The sequence below is a fragment of the Dendrobates tinctorius genome, unplaced genomic scaffold (genome assembly GCF_039654945.1).
Source record: "Dendrobates tinctorius isolate UK_male_01 unplaced genomic scaffold, ASM3965494v1 ptg000126l, whole genome shotgun sequence".
NCBI classification, from domain to species: domain Eukaryota; kingdom Metazoa; phylum Chordata; class Amphibia; order Anura; family Dendrobatidae; genus Dendrobates; species Dendrobates tinctorius.
Genome location: NW_027361794.1, coordinates 2,851,589 through 2,878,604, shown reverse-complemented (window position 1 = coordinate 2,878,604; position 27,016 = coordinate 2,851,589). Strand labels below are relative to the sequence as shown.

Below are 27,016 nucleotides of genomic sequence, written 5' to 3'. Positions count from 1 at the left end.
TGCCACCCGCGGCAGCTCTGCCTTCACCAGTGGCCGTGGCCATCACAGCGCCGTCGGTGGCCACAACTGTCCCTCTCCGGTCCGCAGCAGGAGCTGGGCCTCTCTTGATCGCGGACTCCCCGTCGCAGCCGTTAGCTGCGCAGATGGCCTGTCACTCGCCACTGTACATCGCTGCCGCGTGCCCAGGTCTGGGTGCTGCGGCCCAACCATCCAAGGACTCCGCCGGGGCCTGAGGGGCTCCAGTGTCTTCAGCGCGCTGGAGAGCGCGAAGACTGCGTCGACACCTCAGCAACTGGGCTCAGCAACTATTTCGACGAAAAACCACCAGCCCGAATGGCGAGGGACATCTGGACGGCTAAGTAGACTCGACTTAAGGACCCATAGTCGGCCAAACCGCGGCCCTATAGTGACCGGCCATAACAAAAACAAAGAAAAAGATAGGCCATAAAATGGTGACCGGCCGTTGCTGGGAGTAGTCATGTGCTGCGTTACTGTGTTTGCTTGTTTAGAGCCCCTGCGTGGGCAACCTGTGTTACCCCTGTTTCGGTGATGAGGCCTTGACTGAGGAAAGTCCCCTCAAGTCCCATAAACGTATTCTTAAAAGGCACCGTAGTTGTCTCGTGACTCGACATTGCATCCTGCGTACCTGCTGGTACTACACGGGGGTCCCTTTTTAGGATCCCCAAGGCATAGTCACACATGTGGGCCAATGTTCCAGGTGTCAATGCTGCGCTGCCAGTGGTGGGTGGAGGAGCACTTTCTGGCAAATCCACATCCCTCTAGTCACGCACAAACCCTGTACCTGACCTTGGCACGCCCACATGTCCTCTTGCCCCCTGAGAAGCATCCTCCTCCCCAAAACAATCATCCCCCTCATCCTCCTCATCTTCCTCTTACTCAAACTCGTCCACGCCAGTTCCCTGACCAGACAATGGCTGACTGTCATCAAGGCTTCCATCCTCCTCCTGTTGCTCCTCAGCTGCAGACGCCTGATCCTTGATGTGCGGCAAAGTTTGCATGAGCAGACGCATAAGTGGTATGCTCATGCTTATGATGGTGTCGTCTGAGCTTACCAGCTGTGTGCATTCCTAAAAACACTGAAGGACTTTACAGAGGTCTTTCAGCTTTGACCACTGCACACCCGACAACTCCATGTCTGCCCTCAAACTGCCTGCCCGTGTATCCTCCCACAAATGCATTACAGCCTGCCTCTGTTCGCACAGCCTTTCAACCATGTGCATGGTGGAGTTCCATCTTGTAGCAACATCTATGATTAGATGGTGCTTGGGGAGGTTGAGTGATCGCTGCAACTTCTGCATACGGCTGGAGTGGACGTTTGAGCGACGGGTGTGTGAGCACAGTCTTCGCACCTTATGGAGCAGGGCTGTTAACTCCGGATAAGTATTTAGGAAGCACTGCACCACCAGGTTCAAGGTGTGAGCCAGGCAAGGTATGTGTGTGAGTTTTGAAAGGGCTATGGCTGCCACAAAATTCCACCCATTATCACTGACTACCTTGCCTGGCTCAAGATGTAGACTGCCCAGCCATGACTCAGTTTGTTGATGCAAGTAGTCGGCCAGTACCTCTGCCGTGTGTCTACTGTCGCCCAAAGACATCATTTTTAAAACGGCCTGCTGCCGCTTACCACTAGCTGTTCGATAGTGGGACACCTCGTGTGCAACACTGACAGATGTGGATGGAGTGCTCGTGCGACTGCGCTCTGTCGACAAGCTTTCGCTTCTGGAGGAGGAGGAGGAAGGTCGAACGCCTACAGCCAACTGTTTCCTATACCGTGGGCTAGGCAGCACTGTTCCACCGCCGCTGTCCCCTGTGGAGCCTGCATCCACCACAACCCAGTGCACAGTGATAGACACGTAATGGCCCTGGCCATGCCTACTGGTCCATGCATCTTTTGTGAGGTGCACCTTTCCACTCACTGATTGTTTTAGTGCATAGACAATGCGGTCTTTCACATGCCAGTGGAGGGCAGGGATGGCTTTTTGAGAAAAGAAGTGCCGACTGGGTAGGTCATAGCGTGGACAGTGTAGGCCATGAGCTCTCGGAAAGCTTTGCTTTCTACCAAGCGGAAGGGCATCATCTCTAATGAGATCAGTTTGGCAATGTAGGCGTTCAAAGCCAGTGTACGCGGATGAGAGGATGAGTACTTTCTTGTCCTACTCAGAGTGTCTGGTAGGGTGAGCTGGACTTGAGAGCTGCATATGGGGGAACTAGCATTGGACATGATGGACTGAGAAGGGGTTGGTGATGATGAGGGTGTTGATGGCCTAGATTCAGTGTTTCCTCGCGAAAATTGTGATTGCCTGACGGGTTTGGCCTAGCAACGACACCTCAACATTTCTTGTTGGTGGTGTGCTTAGCGGTGGCCTTACAGTGGGGAAGTGATGGAGCGTTGCCGGCTAACTTCAGTCGGAGCAGGTGCACATGTGCTACCTGAGTTTTTGTAGTCCGTCCACGCTTGCAAGTGCATGTTGGTTAAATGTCTAAGCATTCAACTGGTATTCAAATTTCTTAGATTTTTCCCTCTGCTGAAGGTCTTTTGGCACTTCTTACATATATCCTTTGCGTCATCAGTAGGATTTTGTTAAAAAAAGTGCTACACTGCACTCTATTGTACAAATTTTCAGGGCTTGCACGCTGTGCTAATTTGACCGTCTGGCCAAGCTGTCCTGCAACTCTTTTAGTTTTCTTGCCAAGTTTTTTGACAGCTACAGGCCTGCTGGATAACCGCTGCTGCGATGACGATGCTTGCTGTGGATCCTTCTCCTGTTCTGACCTATTGTCACCAGCACCCTCTTCCCCCAATGGATGCCAATCCGGGTCAACAACTAGGTCATCCATGACCTCGTCTTCAATGTCATCTGCATCTTCCTCTGTACCTTCCTCTGTGTCACCGTGTAAGGTGGTATAGTATACGGGAAGGGGCACCTGCGTTTCATCAGGGTCTGATTCGGGCTCAGTAGACTGTGAGGGCAATGTAGTGCTGTGGGTGAATGTACCAGCAGATTCATCTAGCAGTGGCTGTGCATCAGTGCACTCCATGTCAGATTGATCATGGACTGGGGAATTCAGGATTTGACTTGATAACCCAGGAATGGTATCTGAAAAGAGCTCCATGGAGTAATCTGAAGTGTGTGCTGCAGCATCCTTCACTTTTGGTGTGGGTGAAGGACACAACGAAAGGTGTTGTTCCTGACCAGAGGCCTGCACTGACAACTCTGTGCTTACAGTTTTTGTAACTTCAGAAGAGGAGGCAATAGAGCTGGAGGCTGTTTCGGCAATGTAAGCCAAAACCTGTTCCTGATGCTCCAGCTTTAAAAGCGGTTTACCTATTCCCAAAAAAGGGACCCTTAAATGCCTTCTTGTGCCAGATGATAACGCAGGCTCAACACCTCCTGCCTTAGCTGTTAGCTGCTATTGTGCTTTTGCCAGAACCAGCCGATGCACCACCACCATCAGTACCAGCTGTGCCCCCCTGCCCACGTCCGCGGCCTCTTCCACCATACTTCCTCATGTTTGGGAAAATGTACCAAAAATACCAGAAGAGAGATGGTACTGTATGAGGAGCGTACAGCTGTGTAAGGTGTATTAAAAAAATTAAATCTCTGTATATATTTTGTTAGTCACAGATGCTCTATCAGTATGTATTTGACCGTAATCCAACAAGCAGATATACGGTACTGTATCAGAAGTGTACAGCTGTATACGTTTTTAGTGAAGCTAACAATCTCCATATATGTATTTACGGAGTGTCACACACACACGCTGACTCTGTATAGATGTGACTGTAATGCGAACAGCAGATATACAATACTGTTTGAGAATCGGACAGCTCAATACGGTGTATGGAGAAATGGAAATGTCCGTATATGTATTTACGGAGTGTCACACACATGCTGACTCTGTATAGATGTGACTGTAATGCGAACAGCAGATATACAATACTGTTTGAGAATCGGACAGCTCAATACAGTGTATGGAGAAATGGAAATTACCGTATATGTATTTACGGAGTGTCACACACACGCTGACTCTGTATAGATGTGACTGTAATGCAAACGGCAGATATACAATACTGTTTGAGAATCTGAGAGCTCTATACGGTGTCTGTATGGAAAATTGTAAATCTCCGTCTATTTTTATACGGAGTGACACACGCTGTCTCTGTATAGATTTGACCGTAATCAAACAGCAGATATATGATACTGTTTGAAAATCGGACAGCTCTATACGGTGTAGGTCTGGAAAAATGGAAAATCTCCTGTTTTTTTTTTTCCAGAGTCACACACAGCTTCACTGTTTGAAAAGCGGACAGCTCTATACGGTGTAGATCTGGAAAAATGGAAAATCTCTTTTTTTTTTCCAGAGTCACACACAGATAGCTTCACTGTTTGAAAAGCGGACAGCTCTATACGGTGTAGGTCTGGAAAAATGGAAAATCTCTTTTTTTTCCCAGAGTCACACAAAGATAGCTTCACTGTTTGAAAAGCGGACAGCTCCATACGGTGTAGGTCTGGAAAAATGGAAAATCTTTTTTTTTTCCACAGTCACACACAGATAGCTTGTATTTGTCCATGATGCCAGCCGGTACACGATAGTGTGTGAGGAGCGTACACCGCTATACGGTGTGTGAAAAAATGAACGCTCGGTAACTGAGCAGAGCAAAATAATAAAAGTTGGAGTGCTTTGAAAAAAGCAGTTTGAACAGCAGTGTGCACACAGCAATGCAGCTAGCAGGTAGCCTTAAAAGGCAGCCTAATCACCACCAGCGCTGCTGCACACAACAAAAATCCTCCCCTTTCACTGCACACTAACTGTACAGTGAAAAGCACTAGCAGCAGAAGCTATTTTTTTTCTTCATCCCTGCCTAACGCTCTCCCTATTCACAATCAGCAGCAGCACCTCTCCCTATTCTAAGATTGGCAGAAGTAAGATGGCAGTAACGGCCTTTTATAGGCACTGTGACGCCACACAAAGCCAGCCAATCACTTGCATGCCCTTCTCTAACATGGTGGGGGCCGCTGCCGACGTAATCGCGTTGCCCACAGGGTGTGTCCTTGATGATTGCCATAAGAAAAGGCGCTGGAAGCATTATTTGAAACTCGACTTTGGCGCTCAAGTCGGCGACCTCATGGCCGACCTCACGCTATGATCGGGTTTCGATCGGCAAAACCCGACTTTAGCAAAAGTCGTCAGATTCTGAATTAGGCCGACCCGTTTCGCTGAACTCTAGTCAGGATAGGATTCAAACTTGCACATATATGAAACCAACTGATTCTAACAGCTACATCTCAATGAATAACCGAGATGGCTGTTAAATGTGCCACGCAGTCAGTTTATGAGACTACATCGTAATTGCTCAAGTCCGTCACATTACAAGGAAGCTGACACACTCATAAATAAATTTATAAATAAAGACTATGAACAGGATTATCTATTGGTAATTAAAATTAAGGTTAAAAATATCCCCAGAGAAGAACTTCTCTATAACATCAGAGAAAGGACAGAGAGCCAACTGGAAAATTCAAAAAATTCAGATATCATATCTATCCCTATAATTACGCAATGTAATTCAAATACTCAATTGCTTAAAAAAATAGTAAAAAAAACATTGGGAGCTCCTAAAGGAAGATATGGTAATAGGGGATAAGATTGCTCAACATCCAAAATTTATTTTTTGTAAAGCTAATAATCTGGGCAATCTTGTAGCTCCAACAGTGCGAAATCCTAAGCATTCAAATAATTGAATTGGCCAACTTTAAAACACAGAAAAAGGGCTTTTTTCCTTGCCATAAATGTAAAATGTGCAGAACACTACACCCCACAAAACAAAAATTTGTCACTTCGCAGTGTGGAACACAGTTCGAAATCCAGGATTTTATTACCTGTAGCACCACAGGGGTTATATAATTGAATGTCCTTGTCATAAAATGTATGTAGGTCGAACTATACGTCCTCTTTGTAAAAGAATTGGGGAACATCTGAGGAATATCAGGAACAATGCGGACAATCACCCCTTATCAAGACACTTTAAAACATTCCACAAGGAGTCCGCTAATGGAACTAAAATTATGGGCATCAAAACAGTTAATAAAGACTGGCGCAGAGGTATCTTTATTAATCAGATGTCAAGAGAAGAGACCCGCTGGATTTTTGAACTAAATACCCTGAAACCAAAGGGACTGAACAATGAGATCGAACTATTTGCGTTTGACTAATTAAGAGTTAATGAGCCAATGATATATATACAGCAGTGAACGCAGGAGGAGCCATCCCTGAGGAAGGAATCCGCAGTAATTCCGAAACGCGTAGGACTATTGGCTTTCTCTGCACTCCGTTACTTTCTGCTGGGCACCACGTGACTCTGTTAGTCACGTGACGCGAATTACGTCACACAGGTCCTGTGCTAACGCGGGCTCTGGCAAGCCCTGTCAGCATTCAGGGCGGCTGCCCACGCTCCAAGCAAAGCACAACCAGGGAGCTTGTCACCGGCCAGGACAAAGCTCCAGAACTCACCGCTACCTTGGAGGGTCTCCTCATCGAGACACAAGCTAAATACAACTTAACCCACTGGTGGATATTTACAAATGTGCAAAGCGCAGGTACCTGATATTGCTCTGAACACCCCCAGCACTTGTTTGGGCCATTATTCACTTATTATTATTTGTGAATGGCATAGCATCAGTAATTTTCTGACTTGACATTGTTCTGAGCACCTCCAGCACTTATTTTGGACCGTGTTAATTATTTCCAATGGCACAGCCTCAGAATATTCCTGGTACCACCGAACACCTTGTTTTTTCCTCTGACGCTATTCCTAGTAATAATATTCGTTTCTGTGCTGCGGGTCCTCTCTGCACTTCAGTGTTAATACCATACTATCTTATTTATTCAACATTTAAACGTTCTATCTCCTCATTTGTTTCCTTTAATATTTACAGTAATTGTATTACACAGGATTTTTATGATGTTACATCGTCTCATCTTCTCATTCAGGTCTCTACAATATCGGATCCTCTCAGTGAAGATCTTCTATAAAAGAGAATTTTCCTGAATTACCCATCAAAATGGATATGGACAGAGACAAGATGGTGGAGAGGATATTACACCTCACCCTAGAGATCCTCTTCCGGCTTACTGGAGAGGTGAGAGATTCTGATGGCGTCACATTATATCATTCTTATCTATGGGAATAACAGATGGACAGAACTGGAGAGGTGAGGACTCTGGAAATGTCTGTAGTGAGATTTATTAATGTGTCTCTCCATTACCAGGATTACACAGTAGTGAAGAAGACCTCTAGTGAGTGGTGTCAGGACCCTATGTCTGAGGGATGGGGAAGACCCCTGAGCCCAATCACAAGGCCTACACATCAGTCGCTGATACATGAGGACATCAATGACCTGAAGATCCTAGAACTCACCTACAAGATGATTGAGCTGCTGACTGGAGAGGTGACACTGCTGGGAATGCTGGGACATTATACAGTAACGCTATGAAGTGATTGGGGGATGATAGTATCATTGTATGTGTCAGGTTCCTATAAGGTGTCAGGATGTCGCCGTCTATTTCTCCATGGAGGAGTGGGAGTATTTAGAAGGACAGAAAGATCTGTACAAGGACGTCATGATGGAGGTTCCCCAGCCCCTCACATCACCAGGTAATAGACAGGACTAAATACACACGGCCTATAATTATCTGTATGTAAAGAATGAATTCAGTCCCTGTATGTGTTTCCTCCAGATCTATCCAGTAAGAGGACAACACCAGAGAGATGTCCCCGTCCTCTTCTTCCTCAGGACTGTAAACAAGAAGATCCCAATGTTCCTCAGGATAATCAGGTAGATGGAGAGAAGGTGTCATGAGATCTCACCTATGATGTGTAGACGGCTGTGAAGGTCTTGTGCTCAGTCTTGTTTTATCCACTAGTATTATATGTTTTATACTTGTGTGATGAGAACGGTGTAGATGGCAGGATTACAGCTGATCATAGATGTGACTTCTCCATCTGTCTGTGACTTTTACAATATTTGTTTCAGGGTGAAGATCTGACCCAAATTAATACTACAGAGACATATGTGAGGGGTGATGAGCGATGTAAAGAGGTGATTCCTACATATGACTTCCCAGGTGAGTAGTGACCATTAAATACAGAGAAGTCACAGATTCTTCTTAGTCACCGGCTGTGGTTGCTTTATCGATTGTCTATTCTGGTCGTATCTCAATCGTGTGATCACCATTTTGCCTCTAGACCACAGCTGGGTCGCCCTCCCAGGGTTGTGGGGTACTCGGTACTGGGCCGGTATCAGTGGGACATATTACAGCAGCGGTGAACCGGACCGTGGCCCTGGGCGCCCAAGTAATAGCAAGATGTGAATGGTGGAATGTAGTTAGATGAATAGTTCGTGACGCCACCTGTGGTGTTCGGCAAGGGAGGTGTTAAGCCGACGCTGCAGACAGATCCTCTGGGACAGATGGTGTGGTGCAGCAAGGATCGTATAGCCCTCCACAGGCAGGGCTGTTGTCCCAGGGCAGTGTGGATGTGGAGACACTTAGATGGTGTAGTGTTTGGCGCATGGGATGTAGCAGTGCCAGGCGGACGGAAGCAGGAAGGAATGGAAGACACCAGGGCATGTAGTTCCAAAGCTTTACTCACAGTCTGTAGTGCCCGCTTCTGTGCCATGTCCTCCGGGTCAGGGACTCAGTCAACCTCCAGGCAAGATGGAATGCTCCCTTCCACGCTCCCCCAACTTATGTGCCTTTTCTGAACGTCTCCTCTATAGCGCCTTTATGTGTGAAGATCTCCTTGTACTGAGTTACACTGGAGTTCCTCCTGACAGATGTTCCCAAGAACTCTACTTGCACGGCAGACAGTTGTAGCCTGCTTTGGGGACTCTCTACTCCTAAGTCCCGGCTCTCTATCCATGTTGCTGTTTTGCCCTCAAGTCTTAGATGGGAGTAGTGCATTTACAGCCCACTACTCCACCAGTGTCTGCTGCAGAACCGTTAGTGTTCATACAACCTCGGGGACCGGGCCCCGGCCTTGCGCTTAGAACTTCTAGGCAGGGTTGTTCCTCTAACCCACGTCCTCTGTGTTCCCTTTTACTCCTACATTCCGTACTTGTTTTTTCCCTTCTATGGAAGCTCAGGCTTCAGTTCAATGTCCTTCTCCTTCTTTCCTTTCCCGTGCCAGCTGGCTCAGGTCACTGAGTGGGGTGCAAGTGTTGAAGCGTGGTCAGGAGCCCCCTTCTTACCTGGATGGTGGGGCACCACACCTTAGGATAAGGTGCAGTACCTCTGTGGCGACTGAGCCTCAGGGGCGCCACATAACATTATCCTCCATTTGGAAATAATGAAATTATTTTGTAAAATTGTTAAATCCTTTTCTATAGAAGTTACAACCTGGAAGATCCACCTACCCCCTGGGATTAGGAGACACTGACCATTACCTTCCGAGATCTGTAAACTACGAAGTCACATGACGTATAGTGTGCTGACAAGTTAGAAAATCACATGAAGAAAAATATTATGATGGGCCTGTAAAAGAAAGCGGAGAGTAATGATGCTGTTGGCTTCCTAGATCCCTGATATCTTATTGGATGAATCTTCCTTCTCTCCCTTCTGTGCTGCTGAATGTGCTCATATGGTCCCTACAAGACCAGGTCCAGTCTTTCTGGCCAAACTTTGCTTTTATGATCGACAACATTAACCCCTTAGTGACAGCCAATTTGCTACTTAATGACCAGGCCAATTTTTACAATTCTGACCACTGTCAGTTTGTGAAGGTATAGCTCTGGAACGCTTCAACGTATCCCACTGATTCTAAGAATGTTTTTTCTTGACATATTGTTTTTCATGTTAGTGGTAAAAAATTTTCGTTATACCGTATTTTTCGCTTTATAAGATGTACCTGATTAAAAGACGCACCTAGGTTTTAGGGGAGGGAAATAAGAGAAAAAATATTTTGAGCCAAATAATGTGCAAAAACCTTTAGTTAAATAACAAAATATTGTTTTAACATAGTATAATCAGCAGCAGCATTGTGGGTAACATGTAAGAACAGTCCCATGTACCATAAGTAACAGCACGAACTATGTTCTGGCTAACAAGTGAGGAGAAACTTTAATCCTCAGGCCCCGCAATCTTCTAGTCAGGGAATCCCAGGAACTCCTCATCACTGCTGTTAGAGTCTAGGAAGCTCAGGTCTTCACAGACATTAGTGTCACTTTCTCCACTGTCCTCATAAAGCAAACCATCTGTGACAGACTCAGCTTCTGCTGAGCCCATTTTCCTTTTTAGAGTGGACGCTCTGGGCCGTGGCACCCACCCACCTAGGGCGAGCTGACCTAGTGAGAACCCACCCCCTGTACAGGGAGTGTCAGGGGCAAGACCAAGGGGGTGAGCCACCACGACTGCTGGGACCAGACGGCCGGCTCAGGGAGACACTACGGGAGTGTCTGACGACCAGGGACAGGCAGGAAACAAGACAAGACAAGAGGTAAGTGCAAGGTATCTTCATTAAGATCTTCAGGATCACATTCAGTGCAAACATGAAAACAAGCAAAACGTGCAAGATGCGCGCGTTGTGCACGCCAAGGTCCATAGCATAGTACGTGCCAGGTGGCACACCTGGGTAGAGGTAAAGGCACAATGGCATCGGACTCCGGACCGCTGGCAACGATCGACATGATCAAGGCATCAGGCTGCGGACATCAGCTCCGGACATCAGGCCGCAATCATCCATCTTACGATCTCTGGCAGCGATCGGCTGGTTCCGGGCATCCGGCAGGCAAACCAGGGTTCAGGCAAGGAGGCACGTCAGATATCCTGGCATGGTGCGTGTTAGGGAACACGCCAAGGTCCAAGGCTAGGTGCAAGGCTAGGTGCGTGTGTAGGGGACACGCCAGGGTTCAAGGCTAGGTGCATGTGTAGGGGACACGCCAGGGTTCACAAAACGAGAGAGGGTACGTGTGAAGAGACACGCCAAAGCACAAGGTAAGACAGAGTGAGTGTGTAGAGACACGCCAAGGCACAATGTTACAAAGCAGAGTCCTGCGCGTGCAAAGAGACACGCCAGGGTCAGGCGAGGCAGAGTCCTGCATGTGCAGAGAGACACGCCAGGGTCAGGCGAGGTAGAGTCCTGCGCGTGCAGAGAGGCATGCCAGGGTCAGGCGAGGCAGAGTTCTGCGCGTGCAGAGAGGCACGCCAGGGTCAGGGTTCCAGGACAGGGTTAGGGCCTGTGCGTGCAAGAGGGCACGACAGGGGACATGGCAAAGCCTGCGCGCACTTTTAAAGAAGCACGGGGAGATATGCCATGGGCAGGCGAGGCCTGCGTGTGCTAAAGAGAGCACGTAGAGCACAGTGCAGAAACAGCGTGAGGTGCAAGGGAGCACAGAGGGCACGGCTGGGGCACTGGCTAGCTGATCGGGCTGCGGCACTGACAGACGGGCAAGACTCCAGTGAACCCGACTGAGGCATGGCAGGCGACACAGCTGACACTGACCGACGAGCACGGCTGAGGCACAAGCAGGCAGGCATGGCTGAGGCACAAACAGGAGGCTAGGAAGGCCAGGCGCATGCAAAGAGCATACGAAGCAGCAAAGGAAGACAAGACAAGAAACCAGGCAGGGCTTAAGCAGAGTACAAAACCAGGAACGGAAGCATAGGCAGAAATCCGTAACAAGAACAGAGCAAGAACAGAGCTAGCAGCGGAGCATAGGCCAAAGCCCAGAGCCGGGCCAAGGGAGAGCCTTGGGACTAGCCTAGAAACGTGCAAGAGAGCACAATAGGAATGAGTCTAGCAGCAGAGCGTAGGCCGAAGCCCAGAGCCGGGCCAAGGAGAGCCTTGGGGCTAGACATGGAAAAGAGCACAAAAGGAAAGAGAGGAGGAATGGTGCGTGTGCCAGGGAGCACTACAGAGCACCATAGGAGAGAGCGAGGCAGAGCAAGCAAAGACTGAGACCATAGGGAGGGACAAGGCAGAGTATAGCGAAGGCAAGACATGGCAAAAATAGGCAAGGCAGAGAATAACAGAAGGAATACAAGTCCAAGCAGGACAAAGACGAACATGGCACAACGGACAAACATAAGACAAGGCACGGGACAAGAGATGGAGTACGAGCATGGAGCGTGTGCAGAGACGCATGACAGAGCAGAGTGCAAGGGCACAGAATAGAGGGAGCAACCCCACAGACCAAACAGCCATGCAGAGAAGCAGCACAATACTCAGGCCTTGAGCATAGGAAGGGGCGGTCTGATATAGGGCATAGCACCTCCTCTTCCGGGTCAGGACCAGGGGAGAACTTCCTAGTTCAGATGCTCCAGGATCACAGAGCGCAGTCACATGATCAGTGTTTCAGACATGACGAGATGATCACAGAACCAGACAGTGCAGGATCCTAGGAAGGACACATGATCAGGGATTCTAGACATGACGAGATGATTGCAGAACCAGACAGTGCAGGATCCTAGGAAAGGTCACATGATCAGAGTTTCAGACATGACGAGATGATTGCAGAACCAGACAGTGCAGGATCCTAGGAAAGGTCACATGATCAGAGTTTCAGACATGACGAGATGATTGCAGAACCAGACAGTGCAGGATCCTAGGAAAGGTCACATGATCAGAGTTTCAGACATGATGAGATGATTGCAGAACCAGACAGTGCAGGATCTTAGGAAACATCACATGGTCAAGGTTTTAGACATGACGAGAAGCTGGCTGGTAAGCCCCCCTGGAGTTACCGCGAGATGGGTCTTCATTTCTATAAACACTTTTTTTTGTGTGTTCACTAATATGTGCTCTGAACTGGTCTAGCACTAACAGGACTGGGTTTTTAGAAGCCCTTCAGGACAATTGGACCACACTTAGTCAAACCACAATCTCATTCCGTTCTCGTCCATCCGTCCTTTCTCGTGAACGTGCACAACAACTCATGGGATAGCTTCTTTGGGCATGTTCTTTCTTTTAAAAATTAACATTGGTGGCAGTTTCGTGCCATCGGCACAGCAGGACAACACAACTGTGTAATGGTTTTTTTCATGTCCTGCAGCTTTTACCGTTACGGTTTTGGCGCCCTTTGCATCAACAGTCTTGTTGGATGGCACGTCAAAGGTTAGAGGGACTTCCTCTATATTCCCAATCTGGCCTAATTCAAATCCATTTTTATTTCTGCTGTCAATTATGAACTTGTGGAAAGACAGAATCTTTGCTTAATATTCTTGTGGCATTTTTTGTGCAATTCTAGTTTTGGTGCGCATAGCAAGGCCACATCTCTTCATAAATCTGAACATACTGATGAACCAGTAAAGTCATCGATGTCTTCTCAGCAGCAATTCACTTGGCTTCGCATAATATCATTTTTATTGAGACCGAAAGGCCATTATTTCTGTGGCGTATGATCCACTCTTTTATGTCCATGTGTAACTCTGGCCACTTTTCCCCACACACCCGAAGATCAGATCTGCTTTTTCCGACTTTTTGCAGCTCATCCTCCTGTTTCCTCGACTCTCTGATCATTTTTTCAGTTGGAGGCGGCCCGAAATGTCTCTCCGCTGCTCTGTTCCCATGCTCTTTAGCATATTTTATAACCTTCAGTTTAAAGGGAATTTTATAGGCCAGCCGTTTCCGCTTTGACATTCTTAAAAAATGCACAATATGCAACAGCAGCCAACTGTACGGTATTTTTCTGCAACAAAATACAGTACTGAAACAATTGTTAGCTCTGTCCTTCATAGATATGGGGGCAATTGAGAACCTGAATGAATACTATTGCTGTAGAGAAGACATGAGCTGAACATCCAAAAATCACAAGTTGGTCTAGTGCTGTTAGGCAAAAATGTACTGTCTTCAACTGAACAAGAAGTTTTTAGTTTAACATTATGATCAGACTCATGAAACCTACTGCCAAGTCACGGCGAATCTCAGTGTGTCCATAAATACTGTAGCCTTAAAGGTGTGGAGTAATGTGCTGACCACCACCAGATCGACAATGAACCAGCAGGTGGGTACCTGGTGCGCCACGGCACCCGTGCTGCAAGGCTGGAGACTGTAAGAGGGGTTCCGCCTATTTTTGCTCACTAAGAGGTTCGCCGGCACGTGCTAGTGGCTTCTTACAGTCTGACCAGAATGTTAAACTAAGAACCTCATGTTCAGTTTCATTTTGCCTAAGTGGCATTAATTAGATTAACTTATGATTTGATTTGGTGACGTCATAGGAGCAGAATCCAGAAGAGATGTGACACACCATCTGCAGAAGCCCTAATATGACAAAATTTCAGAAACTCAGAGCTGTAGAAATCCCCATAAAATGACTCCATTTTGGAAATTATAACCCTCAGGGAACTAATTTATTGGAATAGTGACTATTTTTGATTCCACAGGCACTTTCTGGAAATTAGCACACAGTGGATGTGGGAGAAAAAAAATTGCAAATATGCCATTTTATTACCCAACACATAGTGCACTGATTGTACTCCAGGAGACACACGCACCGTAAATTAAGTGGGTTCTTCTCACTATAGTAATGGCAAATACATGTGGTTTTGGCACACTGAAAGGCTCAGAAGCGAGTGGGAAATTTGACTTTGGGAGAGTGGTTATTGCTGGATTGATTATTGGAAGCCATGTTACATTTCAAGAGCCTTTGAGCCACTAATAATGTGGAAACCTCTGTTTTTCCACTGACAGGTGATGGACCTGAGTGGGGACTTGTTTTTTGTTAGATGACTAGAAGTTTTTATTGGTATTATGTTCATCAACATAATGTTTCTTTGTGGCTTTTTATTTCATATTTGGGAGGCAGAATGAACAAACAGGTGAACACCACGCTCCACTGATTCATCCTATGAGATTTTCTATTATACTGTGAAATGTCATTGTCTTGGTGAAGAATTCAATATTTTTACATAACTTACCATTTTTACAGACAGTTTAAGTAGAAATGTTAAATGACATTCAAAGATATTTTATTCAAAAATAATAATTGGTTTCTATCTTGGCAGATGACTGTACCAGATCAGAGGGACAGCTCACATCCTCAATTTTTAAATCGGATGATTTTGAGATCCCACTGGATACAATTGAAGTTATTGCCATTACTCCAGATATACCATCATCCCTTCACAGCAAAGATCTCTCATCTGATCCTTTGAAACAGGTCCTGTCTTCTGATTCATTAGTGACAACTAAGGAAAATCAGAGTGACAAAATAAGCATTAAAAATGGAAATACTCCTAAATCAAAGAAGCCATTTTCATGTTCAGAATATGGAAACAATTTTTCCATCGAAAAGTCTTTTCTTAAACATCCACAAAATCACACAGTGGAGAAAATATTTTCTTGTTCCAAGTGTGGAAAATGTTTTAAACACAAATCCCATCTTGTTAGTCACCAGAGAACTCACACAGAGGAGAAGCCTTTTTCCTGTTCAGAATGTGGGAAATTGTTTATCAAGAAATCATGTTTTGTTATACACCAAAGAACTCACACAGGGGAGAAGCCTTTTTCCTGTTCAGAATGTGCAAAATGTTTTAACGAGAAATCAGCTTTGGTTGCGCACCAGAGAATCCACACAGGGGAGAAGCCTTTTTCCTGTTCAGAATGTGGGAAATGTTTTTCACAGAAATCAGCTTTGGTTACGCACCAGAGAACTCACACAGGGGAAAAGCCTTTTTCCTGTTCAGAGTGTAGGAAATGTTTTAACTTTAAAGGGAATCTTGTTAAACACCAGAGAACTCACACAGGGGAAAAACCTTTTTCATGTTCGGAATGTGGGAAATGTTTTAATCAGAAATGCAGTCTTGTTATACACCAAAGAACTCACACAGGGAAGATGCCTTTTTCATGTTCAGAATGTGACAATTGTTTTAATAAGAAATCAGCTTTGGTTAAGCACCAGAAAACTCACACAGAGGAACAGCCTTTCTCATGTTCAGAATGTGGGAAATGTTTTATCCGGAAAGCGAATCTTGATCGCCACCTGAGAACCCACACAGAGGAGAAGCCTTTTTCCTGTTCTTAATGTAGGAAATGTTTTACACTAAAATCAACTCTTTAACATCAGAAAAGTCACAAAGTGGGTGAAGCCTTTTTCATGTTCAGAATGTTGGAAATGTTTTAGCCAAAATTGTATTTCTTAATGGGTTGTCCATTACTAGGACAACCCCTTGTCATTCCTCATGTTTGCCCTATTTCAAATAAAAATATTCATACTCACTTTCCGTGCCAGTACCGTTCCAGTGGTCTTGGCACTCACGTTCCTGGTGCTCATGTGTGGTTGTTACAAAATCAGCGCAGGCTTCACTGTTCCTGCCTTTGGAAGTATTGAACATCAACAAGAAGCTAGGGCCACCGCTGCTCTCTTACTTACTCTTATTGTTTGATATGTCCAAAAGTGGAGACAGTGAACCAAGTTTAAGAACTCGCTTTCGAAACGCATTTGGTATTCTATTAGTCTTTTCCCTATGTTCCCTATGATTTTTAAATACATTTTTCCTACATGTTTCAACCAAGAAAGAAAAAGACTTATTGATATGACTATATTTTAACTTTGAAAAAATAAAGAATTAATCATTTTAAACGTCTTGGATTTGTAGAGTAGAAGCTGGATCAATCTTTTCTTTTTCCAGTGAGAACGGTTTGTCCAAGTAGTGGACATCTCCTTTAAACATCAAAAATCCCACACAGAGGAACCATTATCATACCTACAGCAGAGTGTGAAAAATAAATTACTAGAAAATCGTATTTTGTTGACCATCAAAAATAACCCATACTATTAAATGAGAAAAGATAATTACTAGGGATGAGCGAACATGCTCTGTGATACTCGTATATCACTTGAGCATCTGGGTGCTTAGAAATACTCGGTGAGCATTAGCCATTGCTCGGATTTGAAGTTCGAATCCCCACTCCACATGTTTGGTGTCTGTTACACAGCCAATAAACATGCAGGGGAATGCCTGCCAGTCACTGTAATGCCAGAGCCATCTCAGTAGTGGCATTACTGTGGTTGGCTGGCCTTATTATACAATCAGGGATTATAAAAGAACAGGTGACGCCACGCTTGGCACACTGACACCAGTGCATAGCTCAGGGACAGTTCTTATTGGAGGAAGAGAGTGGTTGTACAGGCCTGTGTGTGCACAGCATAACAAATCAGAGTTCTGTAGTGTTGATACTGGTGCTGAAGCTGAACCATCATATTAACAGTCCTTGTAAAGGCTAATCTTGTGCTTTAGTATTTGTACAGTACAGTATCACATACATTCTGCATTTATCCTAGCGAGGGACAATTGCATGAGCAGGGGGTGGCTGAATACAGTCTCTAGGCAGGGCTTAGTGCTTTGCAGTCCATTGCGAAAATATATAGCAGCGGCAGTTGACCACATTCTTTTTTTGGGGGTGAAAATATAGACTATAATGTTATCCATAGAGTATTACGTGCTTTATGGTGCATTTCAGTGGTATATAACACTCCAAATAAGCGTTGAGAAATTTTTCTGGATTTAATTTGTCATCCATACACTTTTACGTGCTTTGTGTTACATTATGGTGAGCCTAAACTAAAAAAACGCTTTGACTGCTGCCGGTGACCAATTTTTTTTATTTTTAAATAAAAAATAAACTTGGTTTCCAGAGACCTAGCAATTAGAAAATCTGTAACGTGTCAGGTAAGGGACAGGGAGGTGAAAGTGCTAATGATGGTGCATGTAGATGCCGAGGACATGGGACAGATGTGACTATGCCTTTTGCTGAAGCAAAAGAACCGCGAACATCCACATCACATAGGTTCCTGTCCCACTTTGCAGGAAGGTAAGGTACACCATTTTTGAAGACAGAACAGTGCGAACAGGTGGATGATTGGATAGCAGATAATGCTTCTAGCATGCTGATCCTTCCTCCATTTTGAGTCCCAGGAGATTAGTAATCCCACTCTCAGAGAAGCTCTTTACCACATAATTTCTTGATTGTGACATCTCAACCTGCATATTCCAAGAGGGACAAGAGGACCTTCTGTTTAATGATGCCCAAAACTTAGAGCACCCAGATTTTGTCTAAAGGGGAAGGTGATGATGAGGCACAGTTGTCTACTTGTCTGGTTGTTGTTAAGTCACCAAGTCAGGAGGACCAAGATGCAGCGATGGAAGACGAGGTGGTGGATGATGAAGTCACTGACCCAAGGTGGCATGCAGAGGTGAGGCCAGAAATGCTGAGGGGGATAGACTGACTGCACCGAAACAGGCAGAAAGAGGAAGTGGGGTGACCAGAGAGAGAAGGCAGGCAATTGGGTCACCCTCCCAGGGCTGTGAGGTACTCGGTACCGGGCCGGTATCAGCGGGATGTGTCACAGCAGCGGTGACCCGGACCGTGGCCCTGGGCGCCCAAGTAATAGGAAGATGTGAATGGTGGAATGTAGTTAGATGAATAGTTTGTGAGGCCACCTGTGGTGTTCGGCAAGGGAGGTGTTGAGCCGACGCTGCAGACAGATCCTCTGGGACAGATGGTGTGGTGCAGCAATGATGTTATAGCCCTCCACAGGCAGGGCTTTTGTCCCAGGGCAGGATAGGTGAATAGACAATTAGATGGTGTAGTGTCCAGCGCAGGGGATGTAGCAGTACCAGGCAGACGGACGCAGGAAGGAATGGAGGACACCAGGGCATGTAGTTCCAAAGTTTTGCTCACAGTTTGTAGTGGCCGCTTCTGTGTCGTGTCCTCCGGGTCAGGGACTCAGTCAACCTCCAGGCAAGATGGAATGCTCCCTTCCACACTCCGCCAACTTATGTGCCTTTTCTGAACGTCTCCTCTATAGCGCCTTTAAGTGTGAAGATCTCCTAGTACTGAGTTACACTGGAGTTCCTCCTGACAGATGTTCCCAAGAACTCTACTTGTACGGCAGACAGCTGTAGCCTGCTTCGGGGACTCTCTACTCCTAAGTCTCGGCTCTCTATCCATGTTGCTGTTGTGCCCTCAAATCTTAGATGGGAGTAGTGCATTTACAGCCCACTACTCCATCGGTGTCTGCTGCAGAACCATTAGTGTCCATACAACTTCGGGGACCGGGCCCCGGCCTTGCGCTTAGAACTTCTAGGCAGGGTTCTTCCTCTAACCCACGTCCTCTGTGTTCCCTTTTACTCCTACATTCCGTACTTGTCTTTCTCTCCTATGGAAGCTCAGGCTTCAGTTCAATGTCTTTCTCCTTTCCCGTGCCAGCTGGCTCAGATCACTGAGGCAGCTGCAGCACTCCTTCCTCCATCCCTCTTCCAGGGATCCCCACTCCTCTCCGAGTGGCTTCCTCTCTCCTACTCTCCTTCTGACTTAACGACTGACCTGTAATCCTAAACCATCCCGCTCTTTTATGTGTTCTAAACTCCACCCACCTCCCAGCACGTTTAGTGTTCCACGCAGGGAACCACCAAAGGTGCTCTGCCTCTCTCTAGGCAAGGAGCTGCAATGTGGTTTTGCTGAACTACTCTATTGTGTGGGGTGCGAGTGTTGGAGCATGGTCAGGAGCCTCCAACTTACCTGGATGGTGGGGCACCACACCTCAGGAGAAGGTGCAGTACCTCTATGGCGACTGAGCCTCAGGGGCGCCACATACCCCCGTTAAACAGCACGTCCGCGGGCTGCAAGGTAAACAAAGTTGACGACACAGGAACATACAAATTTTTGTAATTCTGAATAAACATTTGTTATACTACACTTCCCAAAGTGAGAGGCACTCATTCTTGAACGTTGCAAACAATTCTTAATTACTATCTAAAATCCTAAGTCAAAAGTGCAATTTTCCATACAATACTCAATTCAAAGTGCTATTGTCTGTTACTCACTACCACTTCAGTATTCTTCATCAACACATTTCATTTTTTTTCTTTAGTGCACATTTTCTACTTTCTTTTAACTCTGAATGACAACCGTGGTGCCTGGTTCATCATCTACAGTTTCAATTCTTTATTCAAATCTCTCTATCCCAATCTCTTATCTCTTTATCAAAACATTCTTAATTCTATATAAAAGCCATTTACTCTCATAAGACGCATCAATATCAAATACTTCACATTATAACTTTCAACAATTCTTGTAAGTGCTGGACACCTGTTATGAGTGGGTCACCGAGGAGAAAAAAGCAAAACAAGCTAAGCCACAGAAAGCCAGAGTGGTTGGTAACTATGCAGATTGCAGATCCCTGATCTTACCACACAATTGGCAGTAGCCGTGGAGCGTGCCTACGACGAACCTAGATGCCTCGTCACGGCCAGAGGACTACATAAGCCTAAAGCAAGAAAAGGGAAAACTAACTGCCCCAGAGCAGACCCCAAAGGAATAGATAGCCCCCACACATATATTGACGGTGAAACAAGATGAAGGCACAAACACAGGCTGGAAAATAAGCTGAGAAAATGATGGGGCCCAAACTAACTAGACAGGAAAGGAAAGGGAAGACACTGTCTGCAACCTGCAAAAAACCCTACAAAAATAATGTCCAACACTTCTGATAGCAAAATTAACCCTGAAGTCACTAGACTTCTCCCACTATATCAGCACTCTGAAATATTCTGAGACAGAGCAAAAAGAGACCGAACTAGTAAGGGACAAAAAGCCCATTGGCAAAATACTGATAAATAAGAGTGGAAATTCAGCTCAGCCCCCAGCCGGGGCTGGCAGACCACACAAAAACCTGAATAGACCAACAAAATCAAGTGTGAACATTAGCAGAAAAACTTAGCTTTAGATGACTGGAGCAGAGCTGAAAACCAAGAGCTGACAAGCCGGAAGGAATCACCAGCAACTGAATAGGGCGTCGGCTGTCTTAAATCCAATCTGAGAATCCTGAGATCCAATCGTCATCCTCATTCTCAGGTGGCAGATCTCCACCGATCAAACCAGCCGCACCACCTCCCGTCACCACCAGAGGGAGTCCAGAAGGGGAACTCACAACTGGTGAACCCGAGAATGAACTCACAACAGACACCGCTCCCAGCCGGGATCTCTTGCAGTGTCCTTTGATTGGAGTCATGCTCCAAATGAGGTAGACGTTATCTTCGCAAAGTGTCTATGTAAAACCAAGAGAGGGCACCTAAAGAGGTGCAAACTATTTACAAACACAGTTCTGGACCATTCAGCGTTCATGATCTCCTTAGTTTAATGGGAAGACTAGACTGCCAATAAAACAGGGCAACACTGGAAAAACAAAACTAAAACATAATGGAAAAACATAGCACAACTGTGCAAATACCCTCCTGGGTAACGAGATACCCTCCTGGGTAACGAGAGTTAGTTGTAGGTACTTCCTTTAATGTTGGTGGGCTCCTCCTGGGGTTCTGGAAGCTGGTGACTGGGTACTGCTACCAGATGGGATACTTTGGGTGTCTTCATCCTGTTGCTGGTTGCTTGCTAGTTCCGGTGCTCTGGTGCGTGGCCTAGCACCGAGGGATGCCGCAGCTTGTTGGCGCTGATAGACGACTACATGGGGACTCGGCAGCCAAGAGATCCTGAGGTCACTATCCCAAAACGACCTAGACTCCTCCAATCCCCGAAGATGCCGAATTGTGCGCGCCTGTTCCAGCCGTACCCTTCTCAGTAGGGACCTCTTCCTCCTCCCCATTTCCGACAGTCTAGTGCCCCAGCTGACTCTTCCAATTGCCCCATTTCGAGCTCCCACCAGCCAGCATCTGACAACGTGAATTCGGGAGACAACCCATTAGGAGGGCCGGGGTATATACTTGGTGCCTCCTGGCGGTGCGGTCTCTGCTCCGGTGCAGGCGTAGTGGCAGTGGGCGCTGCCTGGTGGGACACCGGGGACGGCGGTGGAGCCAACAGCGGCTCCGGGTCCACGGGGGTCTCTGTAGGGACCTGCACAGCCATGTCAGGTCCGGACGGGGGCGTCTCTTCCTCTGCTTCAGCTCCCTGGGCTGTGTACAACTCCTCCGGTAGTAGCGGCAGGGAGGGAACAAGGTACGCTGCCGGTGGCATGGCAGCGGTTTCAGGCGCCACAGGGTCTGCCTTGAAGAGGTCCAATGCAGCAGCAGCGGGTACCAGTGTCGCGGGTACCGCAGGTGTAGGCCCCTCCTGGGTGCGCTGCAGATTCAATGTCCATAGCGCTTCCTGCCTCAGTTGCAGGTGGTGCGTCAGCTGGGCAATTTTGTCCTCCAGTTGCTGGCGGCTCATCTCAGACACTGGGCTGGAGCCGTCAGCCATGGCACCGGGGAGATTCACTTCCCCACGCTCCGTAGGCCTCCTCCCGTCTCTCTCCAAGATGGCGTTCTGGCGTTCTTCTCCGTCCTCTCTCGGCCCCTTTCCCGCCACTGGCTTCTGCCCCTCCTTCTTGGGGCGGCGTCTTCTTCCAGCGCCTCCATACCAAGCCAGTATACGAACCCCTCGGGGGGTGGGCCATGTTGCTGTCGCATAGTAATTCAGGCAGGGAAGGCCCAAGACTTTGCGGTCTTTTCCTAGGACCTCCCATCTCGTCACGCCCTTCTTCTCCACGCCAACGGCCATTTTTGATCATTTTACAGTCTATTCAATTGGGTCTTCTGCACATTCTCAATAGTTTTAAGTCCAACAGATCTTAGGCACACAGAACCCGATGGCATCGGGTCTCGTCATCCTGTTCGTGACACCAAGTTGGGTCACCCTCCCAGGGCCGTGGGGTACTCGGTACCGGGCCGGTATCAGCGGGATGTGTCACAGCAGCGGTGACCTGGACCGTGGCCCTGGACGACCAAGTAATAGGAAGATGTGAATGGTGGAATGTAGTTAGATGAATAGTTCGTGACGCCACCTGTGGTGTTCGGCAAGGGAGGTGTTGAGCCGACGCTGCAGACAGATCCTCTGGGACAGATGGTGTGGTGCAGCAATGATGTTATAGCCCCCCACAGGCAGGGCTGTTGTCCCAGGGCAGGATAGGTGAAGAGACACTTAGATGGTGTAGTGTCCGGCGCAGGGGATGTAGCAGTACCAGGCGGACGGACGCAGGAAGGAATGGAGGACACCAGGGCATGTAGTTCCAATGCTTTACTCAGTCTGTAGTGGCCGCTTCTGTGCCATGTCCTCTGGGTCAGGGACTCAGTCAGCCTCCAGGCAAGATGGAATGCTCCCTTCCACGCTCCGCCAACTTATGTGCCTTTTCTGAACGTCTCCTCTATAGCGCCTTTAAGTGTGAAGATCTCCTAGTACTGAGTTACACTGGAGTTCCTCCTGACAGATGTTCCCAAGAACTCTACTTGTACGGCAGACAGCTGTAGCCTGCTTCGGGGACTCTCTACTCCTAAGTCCCGGCTCTCTATCCTTGTTGCTGTTGTGTCCTCAAGTCTTAGATGGGAGTAGTGCATTTACAGCCCACTACTCCACCGGTGTCTGCTGCAGAACCATTAGTGTCCATACAACCTCGGGGACTGGGCCCCGGCCTTGCGCTTAGAACTTCTAGGCAGGGTTCTTCCTCTAACCCACGTCCTCTGTGTTCCCTTTTACTCCTATGTTCCTTACTTGTCTTCGTCTCCTATGGAAGCTCAGGCTTCAGTTCAATGTCTTTCTCCTTCTTTCCTTTCCCGTGCCAGCTGGCTCAGATCACTGAGGCAGCTGCAGCACTCCTTCCTCCATCCCTCTTCCAGGGATCCCCACTCCTCTCCGAGTGGCTTCCTCTCTCCTTCTCACTGAATGACTGACCTGTAATCCTAAACCATCCCACTCTTTTATGTGTTCTAAACTCCACCCACCTCCCAGCACGTTTAGTGTTCCAAGCAGGGAACCACCAAAGGTGCTCTGCCTCTCTTTAGGCAAGGATCCGCAATGTGGTTTTGCTGAACTACTCTATTGTGTGGGGTGCGAGTGTTGGAGCATGGTCAGGAGCCTCCAACTTACCTGGATGGTGGGGCACCACACCTCAGGAGAAGGTGCAGTACCTCTGTGGCGACTGAGCCTCAGGGGCGCCACAAATCGTTCTGTAGAGCACCTACACTTGTGAATTTCTCCATCAAAGACTGGGGGATTTTTTTAACGAATTCTGAGACCTAATCACTAAGAGCCTAACCACGATTAGCATGATCAAGCACATGTCATCTAAGCACCCTATGGCTGCGTCTATGATTGGTGCAAGTGGTTGACACCACTGCCTCTACTCCTGTGCTAGTTGCTTCCCAATCCCCTGTTTATGACGCTGATACAGATGTCTCCCAGCTAGCATTTGTCCTTGCACATTTTGATGCTCCATCATTAGGCAATTCCAAATTGTTATTCTAGTACAGCATTTAGCCAGATTTTCCAGAGCCTCTGATCAAGGTACGCTGCGTCAGTGACCATTTCCGCAAGTTTTCTACAGCTGCTGCCACTCTGGCAATGCTGCAGCAGCACATGCAAGTGTCAGCTCACTGACTGGTATACAACGTGACCACATGCTAAAACTTAATGTTGCACATTCTGGTAAAGATTTGTAAGAAACAGAGGTCAGTTGTGCAATACCAGCTCCAACATGTCCTTTGGTACTGTGCCTAAAGCGTGGGCATGGATGTCTGTCATTTGTGTGGTTCTCCAAGACTGAGGAGTCCACAAAGATGATGAGTGGCGATGACACCATAGTCCGTGCAACGATCCTACTTCTCTCCCTACTTGAACAGTCACTGAAAATTAAACATGAAGCTATGCATGTTGACCAGGTGGAGATGGAGGAAGACAAGAGACTGGGAGATACTACCTAGCCCACCCTCATTTCATGTGCTCAGCCCGAATTGGATAACAATGAAGAGGAGGAACAGGATCTGGTTGCTAGCACAACATAGGCTAGTACCCATGCAAGCTTCGTCCTGTCCTATATGGATAGGTTGAGGAGGAGGAGATGGAGAGTAGTCATCATAGTAGAGACAGGGAAGTGTTAGCTGTAGGGAGCTTGGCACATATGGTCGATTTTATGTAGCTCTGCCTTTCCTATGACCCTTGTGTTATATTTACCTTGGCCAAAAAAGAGTACTGGTTGTTCTCCCTGCTAGACCCACGCTTCAAGGAGAACTTTTCCTCTCTCCTTCCTGAGGCAGAGAGGTCTTCTAAAATGTTGCTATACCAGAATGTCATTGTGGATATGTTGAAAAAATTCCCATCAAACAACGTTAGCAGCAGGGAACAAACCTCCCCGCCCAACCAAGGAAGAGAGTCGATGGAGACACACAGCAAGAGTACACTGTCAAAGGCTTAGTCCAATTTTTTTACACCATCCTAGCATCCAGGGCCAGTTGACCAGGTATTTCTGACAAGGAGGGAAATGTTTTTAAAGATAGTAAAGCAATAAATGGCTGACCAACCAGCTTGCTCCCTAATTCCTCTGTGACCTTCAACTATTGGGTCTCAAAGCTGGATACCTGGCATGAGCTGTCCCTCAATACCTTGGAGGTATTGTGCAGCCCTGCCCCTTGCGTCTTATCTGAGAGGGTTTTTATTTCTGCTGGGAAGGGTCATAACAGACAGGAGCTTTCGCTTTTCAACAGGGAATTCTGACAGGCTCACTCAAAAATAAACAAAGCTTACACTTTAATAATTTTTTTATAAAGCACTCCAGTTGGTGCCTTCAATGGTGTTGTGACAACACAGTATTTTATCTTAATTAATCAGATGTCTATTTTCAGTAAGCCAGGAGCATTAACTGTTGTATATATGTTGACTTTTGAATTTATATGTTTTTCTGGTTGGCCAAGAAAACCATATTTTTGTTCGTATAAACCTGTAATATTGACTTGTAAGATGACATTTGATGTAACATATTGTACTGTTATCCTGTATAGAGATGGTTGAACCCGAACAGTAAAGTTTGGCGTCCATACCTAACACCTACTGTTCAGGCACGGACACCGAATACAGACTTTACCAGAAAGTCTGTTTTACTGTTCGGGTTCGGCTGCCTGAACACCGGGTGTTTGTCGCGCTGTCATGTGCATGACAGCACGGCAAAAAGTGCTTCTGACCAGTGGTGAAATCATCCCCGTCGGTCAGAGAGCCGCGGTTCCCACACTGTCAAAAGACAGCGTGAGCGCTCAGCTGTGATTGGAGGTATAAAGTTTACCTCTGGTCACTTGTGTCAGCTGATGGGACTACTGCTCCCATCATCCGACACCTGTTGTGACAACCTACATGGTGAGCTACAATATGTGCTACCTGTTCACAGATCAACCAGAAGAAGAATCCAACTTCACCTGCCAGATGTGTAGACTACTGGCCCTTTTAGATGAAAAGGTGCAGGGTCTGGAAGAAAGAATTGCAACTTTGAAACTCATCAAAGAAAATGAAGACTTCCTAGTCAGAAGCATCACTATTGGTCACAGAAGGTGAAGAAAGTGTCAGAGAATCTCCAAGAGCAGATGAGTGGAAGCATGTGACCAAAAGAACGAAGAGGACCATGGAGACATCACCAACCAAACAACTGAGAAACCGATACCAAAACCTTATGAAGGACGAAGATGGCACACCTAAAGATGAGGCACTACCAGCAAGCAAAGAAGAATAAGGCACACAGCAGCACCCAGAGGTAACAACAAAAAGAACAGCCAAGAAGCGAAGAAGAGTGGTAGTGGTGGGAGACTCACTACTGAGAGGCACAGAAGCAGCCATCTGCAGACTGGACATAACCGCAAGAGAAGTATGCTGCCTCCCAGGTGCGAAGATCAAGGCTGTGACCAATACGATACCAAAGCTTATCAGTTCCAAGGATGTCCATCCATTTCTTCTGATACATGTTGGCACCAATAACATGGTAAGGAAGGACCTACCGACACTCTGCAAGGACTTTAAAGAGTTGAGGAAGAAAGTAAAGGAACTGGATGCACAGGTAGGTTTTTTTTTCTATTCTTCCAGTAGATGGGCATGGTACCAGGTGATGGAACAGGATCCTTAATGCGAACAACTGCCTAAGATTCGGATTCCTGGACCACGATGTGAATTACCGGTACCATGGACTCCTCACCAGACACGGACTACACCTCAACAAACCTGGCAAACACACATTTGCCAGAAGACTCGCTA

At 46.9% G+C, this 27,016-nt stretch overlaps 1 protein-coding gene across 1 annotated transcript in view; it reads left to right on the top strand.

Annotated features, from left to right (window-relative positions):
- LOC141047254 (uncharacterized) overlaps positions 1–16,234 on the top strand; it is a 70,955-nt gene extending 54,721 nt beyond the window's left edge. The window contains exons 2-7 of the mRNA XM_073542256.1: positions 7,015–7,163; positions 7,293–7,472; positions 7,555–7,678; positions 7,762–7,859; positions 8,058–8,148; positions 15,022–16,234. Coding sequence (XP_073398357.1) covers positions 7,086–7,163; positions 7,293–7,472; positions 7,555–7,678; positions 7,762–7,859; positions 8,058–8,148; positions 15,022–16,040 — 1,590 coding nt within the window. The 5' untranslated portion in view covers positions 7,015–7,085 and the 3' untranslated portion in view covers positions 16,041–16,234. The remainder of the gene's footprint in view (positions 1–7,014; positions 7,164–7,292; positions 7,473–7,554; positions 7,679–7,761; positions 7,860–8,057; positions 8,149–15,021) is intronic.
- The last annotated feature ends 10,782 nt before the right edge of the window (positions 16,235–27,016 follow it).